This window comes from Mobula hypostoma, chromosome 4 (genome assembly GCF_963921235.1).
Source record: "Mobula hypostoma chromosome 4, sMobHyp1.1, whole genome shotgun sequence".
Lineage (NCBI taxonomy): Eukaryota > Metazoa > Chordata > Chondrichthyes > Myliobatiformes > Myliobatidae > Mobula > Mobula hypostoma.
Window position 1 is genome coordinate 9,591,134 of NC_086100.1, and position 12,742 is coordinate 9,603,875.

General features: G+C 45.3%; 1 protein-coding gene across 1 annotated transcript in view; it reads left to right on the forward strand.

Moving 5' to 3' along the window:
* Window positions 1-12,742, forward strand: part of LOC134345119 (segment polarity protein dishevelled homolog DVL-3) — a 189,249-nt gene that overhangs the window by 95,467 nt on the left and 81,040 nt on the right. Inside the window, exon 4 of the mRNA XM_063045299.1 lies at window positions 297-403. Coding sequence (XP_062901369.1) covers window positions 297-403 — 107 coding nt within the window. The remainder of the gene's footprint in view (window positions 1-296; window positions 404-12,742) is intronic.

A 12,742-nucleotide genomic window follows, 5' to 3' on the forward strand; every position in this document is an offset into this window, starting at 1 on the left:
TCTTATGTTCTTTTAGCGAGAGATCAGGTGTATGGGGTTGAGTGGGATCCAGGATCAGCCATGATGGAATGGCGGAGCAGACTTGATGGGCTGAATGGCCTCATTCTGCTCCTATTTCTTATGGTTGTACAGAAATAAATTGTGCTTTATGTTCTCAGTGTTTGTCTCATTGTTTGCTACAGCTGGGAAATTCTGCTGTGCTTCTGTTCTGTTGTGATGTTGACCGTCCAAGATACACCACATGGCAGTAACGTGGGAACCCTTTCTCACGGTGTCTGTATTGTATTTCTCAACAGTGCGAACGCAGCCGGGAGTCAGGACAACCTGGACAATGAGACTGAGACGGAGTCTGTGGTTTCATCACGAAAGGAGAGGCTACGTCGGAAGGATGGGCACGAGCCCGGTGAGTGGCCCTGATGGAGTGTCATCAGAGTGGATACTGTGCAGACTGGTTCTTTTAATACTTGATCGTATCACATGTGTATGAGTAATCAGAGGTTTGGGGTTCAAATCTGTGTTGTTTACTCTTGCTTTTTCAATACGGTAGGTTTACGTGGATGGCGGGGTGGAGATACATCTCTACTAAAGAAGGTGTGAGGCAAGGTGTAGCATTTACTTAGACACCCACCTCCCACCGGTCAGGGTCAAGTGAAGCCATGGGAGCAGGTGGTGGATGGTCGTATGAGCAGCTTGTGCACGTCACGAGCCCTGGTTATACGATCACTGACACCAGGCAGAGGAGTATTGATAATGGCTGGGGTCACCCGTCTTGTAAAGACACTGCCCAGAAGAAGGCAATGGCAAACCACTTCTGTATATTAAAAATAAGCCAAGACCAATCATGATCATTGTCACGACGATGATCGATCGACCACTTCATACGACATGGCACATAATGATGACGGTGATATTTACAAGGATGCTGCCAGGAGTCAGGACTTGAGATATAGGGAAATGTGTTATAGATGGCATGAAGGTTGATGGAGTTGTGAGAGGGTTGTGGAACACAGTGTGTTCTACAACTCTGTGTGGGGAAAAAAAAACCAACAACCGCCTCTCACATCTCCCTATACTTTTCTCCAAACACCTTAAAATTATGCTCCCTCTTAGCCATTTCTGCTCTGGGAGTAAGGTGCTGGCTATCCACTCTATCTGTACCTCTTAGCATCTTCACCTCTATCAGGTCATCTCTCATCGTTCCTCACCTCTAGGAACTTGAATCTCTCAGTCCTCTCAAACTCCGCGCTGTTGGTGTAGAAAGGAGCATGTGCACTACCCCCTCCCTTTCTGAAAACAATGACCGGCTCTAGATCAGGTTGGGTGAATGGTGGAGGGAAACGAGCAGAAACACAAAGGAAAGAGTCTTGTGAAAATTTATGAGGGTGTTGCCGGGACTTGAAAAAGGTTAAGTAGGTTAGAACTTTATTCCTGGAGCGTAGGAGAATGAGAGGAGATTTGATAGAGGTACACAAAACTATGACAAGCATACTTTTTCTGTTGAGTTTGGGTGAGACTAGAACTAGAGGCCATGGGTTAAAGGTGAAAGGCAAAATGTTTAAAGAGAACTTAACTCAGAGGGTGGTGTGAGTGTGGAACTGCCAGTGGAAGTGGTGGATACAAGATCAATTTCAATGTTTAAGGGAAGTTTGGATAGATACATAGACAGGAGGGCTATCGTCCGCGTGGAGGTCGATGGGACAGTAAAAGTTCATTATGGTCTAGATGGGCTGAAGTGCCTGTTTCTGTGCTGTAGTGCTCTGTGACTCTCAGTATTTTTATCAGGTTCCATGTAATTCTTGTGTTACTCTTGCATTGGCCTTGGTTTAGTTCATCAATATTGAATGACCACCTTGTGTTTGCATATACCAAATATGCAAAATATTGATCAAAGCAGAACCATTAGAGGTTTTGGAAACACAAGCAATATCTGCAGGTACTGGAAACCCAGAGCATCACACTCAAAATTGGATCCTATACTTCCTAACTGGAAGACCACAATCTGTGCGGATTGGTGATAACGTCTCCTCCTCGCTGACGATCAACACTGGTGCACCTCAGTGGTGTGTGCTTAGCCCACTGATCTACTCTCTCTAAACCCTTGACTGTGTGGCTAGGCATAGCTCAAATGCCATCTATAAATTTGCCGACGATACAACCATTGCTGGTAGAATCCCAGGTGGAGATGAGAGGGCGTACAGGAGCAAGATATGCCAACTAGTGGGGTGGTGTCGCAGCAACAACCTGTCAGTAAGACGAAAGAGCTGATTGTGGACTTCAGGAAGGGTAAGATGAAGGAACACATACCAATCCTCATAGAGGGATCAGAAGTGGAGAGAGTGAGCAGTTTCAAGTTCCTGGGTGTCAAGATTTCCAAGGACTTAACCAGGTCCCAACATACCGATGCAGTCATTAAGAAGGCAAGACAGTGACTATACTTCATTAGGAGTTTGAAGAGATTTGGTATGTCAACAAATACAGTCAAAAACTTCTATAGATGTACCGTGGAGAGCATTCTGACAGGCTGCATCACTGTCTGGTATGGGGGGGTGGAGTGGGCCACTGCACAGGACCGAAAGTAGCTGCCGAGGGTTCTAAATTTAGTCAGCTCCATCTTGGGTACCAGCCTGCAAAGCACCCAGAACATCTTCAAGGAGCAATGTCTCAGAAAAGTTGTATCATCATTAAGGACCTCCAGCACCCAGGAACAACTTCTTCCCCTCTGCCATCCGATTCCTAAATGGACATTGAATTGTGAACACTATCTCACTTTTTAAAAATGTATATAATTTCTGTTTTTGCATGATTTTTAATCTATTCAATATACATTTACTGTAATTGATTTATTATTATTATTTTCCTTCTATATTATGCATTGCATTGAGCTGCTGCTGCTAAGTTAATAAGTTTCACAAGACGTGCTGGTAATACACCCGATTCTGATTCTGAAATACTAGAGGATCTCAGCAGGTCAGGCAGCATCTATGGACAGAAATAAACAGTCATCATTCGGGCTGTGACTCTTCTGCCCCCTTCCTTACCAGTCTTGATGAAGGGTCTTGGGCCAAAACATGCACTGTTTGTTTCCCTCCACGGATGCTGTCAGAGCTAATGACCAAGGGGAAAAAGAAACATGGACGTAAATCGATTTTGTACATAGGCTGGAAGCCACACATAAATCATTTGATATAACCACCATTCCACAGCATTGTAATGAGTGGCATTTAAAGCACACGGCTGGTAAGAACAAGTGGGTAAAGAAGGGCAGCTGGTTCTACTTTCTGTTTGTAGGTGTGAATCTGAATTAGAATCAGGTTTAATATCACTGTACATACAGTACAGTGCAAAAGTCTTGGGCACATATCTATAGTGAGGGTGCCTAAAACTTTTGCGTAGTACTTATTTGCCAACACGAAGTGGAGAGTGAGTTTGTAAATCTGGCGAGTGAAAAGGACGTTAGAAATGGCGAGGGTGGAGTGCCACGGGAGGGGTGTGGTGGGTGAGTGATTGGGAAAAAAAAACCTGATTCTGATATGAGTCTGTGTTGTGGACTGAGAGTGGGAAGGGGGCAGGGAGAGGGGGAATCATGGTTGGGAAAAGGGGAAGGGAGCAGGACGCACCAGAGAGACATTCTGTAATGATCAATAAACCAATTATTTGGAATCAAATGACCTTGCCTGGAGTCTCAGGGCTGGGTGTGTCTGCACCCCTGCCACCCCTGCCCCTGGTACTCCTTCTCTGTCACCTGTCCCACACCGCTCCCGCTGCACTCTACTCTTAACATTCCCAACATCCTTCGCTCCTGCCAGATTTACCAACACCCTCGCTACTGCATGCTGACAAATACAGTACTGAGCAAAAGTATTAGGCAGCCTAGCTGTATAAATGTGCCTAAGACTTTTGCACAATATTGTACGACCCTGAGATTCATTTTCTTGCAGACATTCACAATAATCATAAAGAGCACAAAAGAATCGATGTAAAACCTCACACTACAAAGGCAGACAAATAACCAATGTGCAAATACAAAAAGTGAGAAAGTAATAATAATAATCAATATACAATAAATATTGAGAGCATGAGTTATAGAGCCCTTAAATGTGAGTCTGTAGATTGTGGAATCAGTTCAGTGTAGGAATTTTGTTCAAGAGCCTGCTGGTTGATGGGTAGTAACTACCCCTGAACCTGGTGGTGTGGGTCCTGAGGTTCCTGTACTTTGTTCCTGATATCAGCAGCAAGAAGAGAGGATGTCCTTGGCGGTGGAGGTCTTTCCTGCAACTGTGTTCCTTATAAGTGTGCTCAGTGGTGGAGAAGGCTTTACCCATGATGGGCTGAGCTGTGATGCATTTTGCCAGAAGGGCAATAACTTGGCCTTGGCTCGCCATAGTCGCATAGCGGTCAGCACGACCCTAGTACTGCTCGGGGCGTCGCAGTTCAGACTTCAGCTCCGGCAGGATCTGTAAGGATCTTGTCCATCTGCCTACGATGATGTGGGTTTCTTCCCACAGTCCAAAGACGTACCAGTTGCTGGGTTAACTGGTGGTTGTAAATTGTCCTGTGATTAGCTGGGTTGCTGGGCAGCACAAGCTCAATGGCAAGGGAGGGCATCGTATCTCTAAGTAAATAAATAAGCTATGATGGGCTGAATGGCCTAATTCTCCTCCAGCATCTTATGGTCTTATTGGAAGTTGATTGTTGCAGTGGTGTCTGTAAATTGAGAGTTTGTAACCCCGTGACAGTCTGACAGTCGGCACAAAGTGAGATCTTGTAAACACAGAGGCTGTGGCCGAGCAGTGAGGATGCTGTCAATCACCTGAAACTGGGCATAGACGGTCGGACTTGAACTTCACACTGTGAATTACGAAACGATGCATTTTGGCGGAAAGGGAACACTTTGTATGGTACACAGCTGAGACTAACGGCACAGAGTGAATAACCTCACTCTGACCTGCTCCCCCCTCACTCCCTCCTCTCCACTCAGAGCCTATTGGACTGAATCCGGGCACATGACCTTTCCCATGCACCGCGATTCCTGTCTCATCGTGTTTGTGCAGTTGTCAAGGAGGAGAGGCCGTGCGACTTATTTATTGGGCTTTGTCTGTTGATTTGTGAACTGTGTACACTTGTGTAAGCATAACAGCAGTGCAGTGGTCAGTGTCGCCGGATCCCGTTACTCCCTGCAGGGAGCTTCTTCACTCATCTAGAACTGGGACTGGAAACAAGTGTGGACTGCTGTTGTAGGGGTAGCTTTAGTGCTATGGTGGAGACAGAAGGTGGTACCTTAGTGGGAACAGGGTGAGTGCTAATCACAAACAAGAGAAAATACAGTATGCAGATGCTGGAAATCCGAGCAACACACACAAAACACTGGAGTGACGCGGTGGGCCAGGCAGCATCTTTTCCTCCATGCTGCCTGGCCTGTTAAGTTCTTCCAGCATTTTGTGTGTGTTGCACAGGGTTAATGCTGTGGTAGGCACACGGTTAACACTGTGGTGGGGACAGGGCTAACTCTGTGTGAGGGCAGGTTTAACACTGTGGCGGGGACAGGATTAACGCTGTCAGTGCTGTGGAGGCCAAGTCAAATTGGCTATATTTAAAGTGAATGTTGATTCTTGATTAGTCAGGGTGTCAAAGTTACTGGGAGAAGGCAGGAAAATGGGATTGAGAGGGATACTAAATCAGCCATGATGGAATGGCAGAGCAGACTCGATGGGCTGACTGGCTTCATTCTGCTCCTGTATCTCATAGAGCAGAACTACCACTATTTCCACACTTCCCCCGAGGTGTCTACCTGTCACCTGTCAGCTCTTGCTCCATCTCTCACCCCCATTTTATAGTGGCCAGTTCCTTCCATCTTACAGTCCAGGTGAAGGGTATCGACCTGAGACTTCTACTATCCACTTCGCTCCTGACATGAGGAGTTCATCAGCATCTCCAGATTCTAGCATTTGCCTCTTCTTGTGTCTCTGATAAAACCATCCAAAGCTTCCACATCCTTCCTATAATGAGGTGAACAGAACTGAACACAATACTGCTTTGCTCCATCCGCAAAAAAGCAGGATTTCCCAGCGGCAACCATTTCAGTTCCGTTCCCCATTCCCCATTCCCATGTCAATCCATGGCCTCCTCTACTGCCATGATGAGGCCATTCTCAGGCTGGAGGAGTGATACCTCACATTCATCTGGGTAGCCTCCAACTTGATGGCATGAGCATCAATTTCTCCAGCTTCTGGTAATCTTTCCCCCTCTCACTTCCCTCTTATTAAATTCCACATTCTGGTTCCCCTTGTACTTCTCATCACCTGTCTATCCCTTCCCCCTGGTGCCCCTCTTCCTTTCCCCTGGTTTCCCATGGCCCAGTCTCCTCTCCCATCATATTCCTCCTCCTTCAGCCCGTTACCTTTAACACCTCTCACATCTCACCTCTCAGCTTCTTGCATCATTCCCCCGCTCCCACCAACTTGGCTTCACCTATCACCTCCTAACTTGTACTCCTTCCCCCCACCCCCTTCACCTTATTCTTCCTCCTTCCTTTCCGTTCCTGAAGAAGGGTCTTGGCCCGAAACGTTGACTGTTTATTCCTTTCCGTAGATGCTGCCTGACCTGCTGTGTTCCTCCAGGCTGTTGTCTGTTTTACTCTAAATTTCCAGCATCTGCAGAATCTCCTGTGTTTACAACGTTCCAAGTGTGGTTTAACTAGAACTTTATAGAGCTGCAACCTTACCTCATGGCTCTTGAACTCAATCCCCGACTAATGAAACCCAGAACACCACACACCTCGTTGACAAATCTGCCCATTTGAACTTTCAAGCATTTGGTTTTGAAATGACCGACACGACCCTAATTATTACATTTTTGGCAACACTGATCACTTTGATTGCTCTGAAATGAACCTTTTATAAGATAAAGACTAGATTACATTTATTGGTCACATGAACATTGAAAATGCAAGATTGTTTAATGTCATTTCCAGCACACAAGTGTAAAGGAGAACAAAATAATTGTTACTTCGGATTTGATGCAGCACAAAAACAAACACAACAAGATGAGGAACACAATAATAATAATTAAAAACACAATAAACATAAATACATAAGATAGCTTATGTATATTGATTGTATGTCCATAAAGTGGCTCTAGGCTGTACGTACAGTGACTGATGCAAAATAATAAAGTAGTGATGGGTTACTGGGTGGAGGTGTGGATCAGTCTCACTGCTTGGGGAAAGTAACTGCTTTTAAGTCTGGTGGTCCTGGAGTGGATGCCACGTATCCTCCTCCCTGCTGGGAGTGGGACAAACAGTCCATGAGCAGGGTGGGTGGGATCCTTCATGACGTTACTGGCCCTTTTCCGTGTATACTGGTCACTGATGGCATGTAGACTGGTGCTAGTGACGCATTGGGCAGTTTTAACCAGCTGCTGTAGAGCTTCCTTTCTGGCGCTGTATATCGAAATGTACGGTGAAATGCATAGTTTGCATCAACGACCAACACGCTCCAGGGATTTGCTGGGGGGCATCCCGCAAATATCGCCACCCCTTGTAAGTGGAAGCAAACTGGAGCACCTGGAGGAAACGTTTGATTAAAAACATACAAACTCGTTACAGACTGCGGTGGGAATTGAGCCTGGGTCGCTGGCACTGTCAATCATTACATTAATCGCTATGCTACAGTGCCGTCCTGTTCTTTTGTTCTGAATGTGTTCTTTCTTGTAAAAACTGCATATACCTTGTTTTTTTTCCCCTTCTGAATGCTGTTTCTATGATGTCGTGTGTCTGAGATGCCGCTGTGAGTTTTTCCATTACACCTGAGCAGATATGTGCCTGTGGATATGACATTAAACTTGAATTTCTCTTTATAGGGCCCAGATCTTTCCCATTCTTCCTTATTATTTTGTCACCAAAAACCACAGTTCTATTGTCTGTGAGTTTTCCGTGGTCTTTCTATTGCATCCCCTCTCCCTGTACTCTCCCTTTCGGTTTGCTGTTCTTGCTCATTGCCTTCTCACTGCCCCCTGACCTCTGACCTCCGAAGTCTCACAGTGTCTGCTCGTAAATCACTCAGGGGCGCCGCTCTGTAAATGAAGAATGCCGTGGAGGTGTAGGTTGCAGAGAAAGGAGAGTGATTGGGTTGACCTGAGGGTGAGAGCGGTGTTGGTGAATTGGAATTGGTGTATTATTGTTGCACGTACTGAGGGAGGATGATAAGATGTCTTGCACACCGTCCATAATAATGATGCATTGAAGTCGTACAAGGGAAAGCATTAACACAAAGGAGGATGCAAGCCAGCACGGTAGTGCATAACACTTCACAGCTCCATCATGATCAGGGTTCAGTTCCTGCCCTTGTCTGTAAGGAGTTTATATGTTCTCCCCATGACTATGTGGGCTCCTCCTTTGTGCTCCAGAAACCTGCCACATTGCAAAGGCATGGGGGATAGTTCTGGGCAGAAGCAAGAAGGCGCTTGCGGGCTGTCGCCAGTACAATCTCAGAATGTATTGGTTGTTGATGCAAACAATGGATTTTCACTATCAGGTTTGATGTTTTGATGTAAATGTGACCAAGAAAGCTAATCTTTAATCTTTTAGAAAGAGTGCATTGCATGCAGGCAGTAAGGTGCAACATCATGACAAGGTAGATTGTGAGGCCATAAGCCCTCGGGAGCAGTTCCACAGTCTTATAACAGTGGGTAAGCTGGCTGGTGATGTAGTGGCATCTGCACCAGACTTTCAGGTGAGTGGTCCCGGGTTCGAATCTGGCCCGCTTCCTGCATACTTTCCATCCATGAGCTAGCAACTCAGACTCGTAAAAAATAGACAAATGCTAAAGAAACTGTAAGGTTGCCGCCCGATACACCACCAGGTGCGGAGAGAAAAAAAAATAACAGCCAGATCAAAGTTGTTCTTGAGCTTGGTGGTAAGTGCTTTCAGGCTTTTGTACCTTCTGCTCGGTGGGAGAGGGGAGAAGAGAAAGTGTCCTGGGTGGGTGGAGTCTTTAATTAAGTTGGCTGCTTTGCCAAAGCAGCGAGAAGAGTAAACAGAATCGATGGAGGGGACACTGGTGTAGGGCTTTGTGTACAACTCTCTGCAGTTTCTTGCCATCACCTGCAAAGCAGTTGCTGTAACAAGCCGTTTGTGTTGGGATTGGATGCTTTCTGTGGTTCATTGTTAAGAGTTGGCATGGGTCAAAGGAAGACATACCAAATTTCTTTAGCATCCTAAGGAAGTAGCAGCAATAGTCAGTTTTCTTGGCTACAGCATCTATGTAATTGGACTGGGATAAGCTATTGGTGATGTTCGCTCCTTAGAACATTTAAGTTTTCAGCCCTCTCGACCTCAGTACCGTATGAGTGGTGAGCAGATCTGTGTGGTCCGCAGGTTGCTAGAATGTGACAGCACAGAAAAAAAGCAATTTACTCTCTTCATATCTCTTCTGAGATGAACGTAATGCAAGGTCCAACACAGGAACAGAAGGATCTTTGGTTCTACCACCATAGGTCCCTCAAAGTTGCCACACAAGTTGATAGGTTGGTTAAGAAGTGTAGGGTGTGTTGCCCTTCGTTAGTTGCGCATTAAGTTTAAGAGCTGCAAGGTAAAACTCTGGTTCAACCAGTATTCAAGTCGGGTTCTGGTCGCTTCAGTACGGAAAGGATGTGGGAGCTTTAGAGATGGTGCAGAGCTGATTTACCAGGATGCTGCCTGGATTAGAGATTGTTCCCTTGGGAGGAAAGGTTGAGAGAGCTTGGGCTTTACTCTTTGGAATGAAGTAAGTTGAGAGGTAACTTAGCAGAGGTGTATAAAATGATAAAAGGCATTGATAAAGTGGCGAGCCAGCACTTTTTTCCCCAGAGCAGAAATGGCTAATACAAGGGGGCATAATTTTCAGGTGATTGAAGGAAAGGATTGGAAGGATGTCAGAGGTAGGTGTTTTCACATAGTAAGTGGTGGGTGTGTGGAACGCACTGCCAGGGGTGGTGGTAGAGGCAGATACATTAGGGGCCTTAGACAGGCACATGGATGATTGAAAAATGGGGGGCTATGTGGGGGGGGGGTTAGATAAACCATGGAGTAGGTCAAAGGGTCAGCATAACATGGCGAACTGAAGGACCTCTTCTGCTCTGTGTTCTATTCTACAACAATTTGTGTTTCAAGTTCAACTTCATTGTCACCTGACTGTACAACCAAACGAAGCAATGTTCCTCCAGACCACAAAACATATATCACACACAGCACATAAAATAAAATATTGCCACAGGTAACCAGTGCAGTGAAAAGTAAACAGCTCACTGTCATTAATTTTTATGTGATCCAGATACATTGCAGAATTTCGGGGACTGTTTCAGCAGTGAATCACTTTGACAGAGCAGTTTATGAATTGATGAGTCTCTGCTATGAACCTGGACGGGACTCATTTGGCCAGCTTCACAACTAATTGCCATATTTTGTTGATAACAGCCCTAAATCAAACATAATTTGTGATTCAACACACACAAAAGTTGCTGGTGAACGCAGCAGGCCAGGCAGCATCTCTAGGAAGAGATACAGTCGAGGTTTCAGGCCGAGACTCTTCATCAGGACGGCCCGAAACCTCGACTGTACCTCTCCCTACAGATGCTGCCTGGCCTGCTGCGTTCACCAGCAACTTTGATGTGTGTTGCTTGAAATTCCAGCATCTGCAGAATTCCTCATGTTTGCGATAATTTGTGATTCTGTAGTTTTGAGGAGGTCGGGGAAGGTGTTACAAAAGAAGAAGAGTATGACACTAGAACGAATCTGGGAAGGTGAAGGGATCTTTTTCAGGGAACGCCACAGGAGTTTTTCCTCAAGCTTTTGTAATAGAGAACTTCTGCGGTCCAGGGTGGATGAAATCAGTGTGGCAAACAGTTTTCTGAGTCCACAGCACTCAGGCTACCTGTGTTTCTGCAGCAGATGCAGGCCCAGCCGTCTGCCAGGGTGACTCTGACCGCATGGACACCGACAGCACCGGCTCTTCAGGTTCTGAGGCTGATCGCCTCTTGGATTACTTGCCCCTGAAACCTTGCTTCGATTCACGGAAGGCGAGTCTAGGCGCTTTGAACTGAGAGAGTTTATGAACAGGGAAAGCATTGATTTTGGCACAAAGTCGCAAAAGCAGATATTAGTTCAAATGGCTGAAAGTTTATTTAATAGGTTAGATGATGAGTGTTTCAAAGGAGGTGATTGTGTGTATCTGTGAGTGTATGTGCCTATGTGCGTGTGAGTGTGTGTGAGAGAGAGAGACAGATTAATATTGTAGAAATAGAAAGAGAGAGAAATTAAGATTGTAGAGGTAGAACGAGAGACAGACTAAGGCTACGTCCACACTGGACCGGATGAATCCATAACCGAAGCTTTTTCTCTTTGTTTGACCCTCCGTCCACACTGAAATGGCGTTTTCCTTCCCTGAAAACGGAGCTTTTTGGAAACGCTCTCCAGAGTGAATAAATCTGAAAACGCTTAATATCTGGTGTAGTGTGTACGGGATAACCGGCTATTTTTAAAACCGCTGTCTTGACGTGCCGGAGCAAATGGTGGCGACAGCCTGGCATTTCATTGTTTTCTTGAACGCAACCTCCAACACCACAACAACATCTGACAATAGATACGTAACAGCCTAATGTAACATTGTATGGAAATACAAGATAACTCTGATGCAGACATGTTTTATACATTTAACAAGGTGCTTTATTAATGTATTGCTTGTGCAAACATTCAACAGATGCAATTGTCACTTTTGCCCATTAACTCGTTTTATTACAGCAAAATAATACGCAAAGACATGGCAAAAGTAAAGGCAAACAAATGAGGTAACAGCAAATTTCACTTTTGCCCAGTAACAAGCCTTATTGCATTTAGTTGTAGCTGTTGTCCCTTTCATTAGTGAAGAGACTATGGCTGAGGAAATGTTTCTGGAGAAACGCGCACCAAGTCTTTCGTTTGGCAATTTCCTTTTAAGTTTTTCTAGTCTGTAACTGGACAAACGCGCACCAAGTATACTGTTTCCTCTTCGTTTGTTTTTTGTGCCCTGTGCATCCCCAGTAGGAGGAGATTCACCCAAATACCCGTTTTAATGTGGACGGAGGTATTTTCAAAGATGCCTAGTGTGGACACTTGTCATTTTTACGTGAAACCGGCGTTTTCAAAATTATCCGGTCTAATGAGGACATAGCCTAAGATTGTAGAGATTAGCTTCAGGCCTTGGCAACTGATGGAAATAATTAAATTCAGGAATGAAAGAGGAAGGTGAAGATTGGAGGAACTGAGGGATATCAAGGGAGTAAGAATGAGGAGTGATCTCATTGGACACTATTGAATATTGAAACGCCAAGATAGAGTGGATATGGGGAGGCTGTTTCTTAAAGTAGAGGGGTCTTGGACCAGAGTCAGCAGCCACAGAGTGCTAGGACATCTGTTTAGAAAGAGATGAGGAGACATTTCTTTAGCCTGGTGGTGATGAATCTGTGGAATTCATTGCCACAGATAACTGTGGAGGTCAAGTCATTGGGTATTTTTATAGCAGAGGTTGATGGGTGCTTGGTTAGTCAGAGCATCAAAGGTTAGGGGTAAAAGGTAGGAGACTGGGATTGACAGGGATATTAAATCAGCCATGATAGAATGACAGCGCAGACTTGATGAGCCGAATGAACTAATTCTGCTCCTACGTATTGTATGTCTTGTTGGGCTGGAGGTGATTACGTGATCCAGATACATTTCAGAATTCCAGAGTCT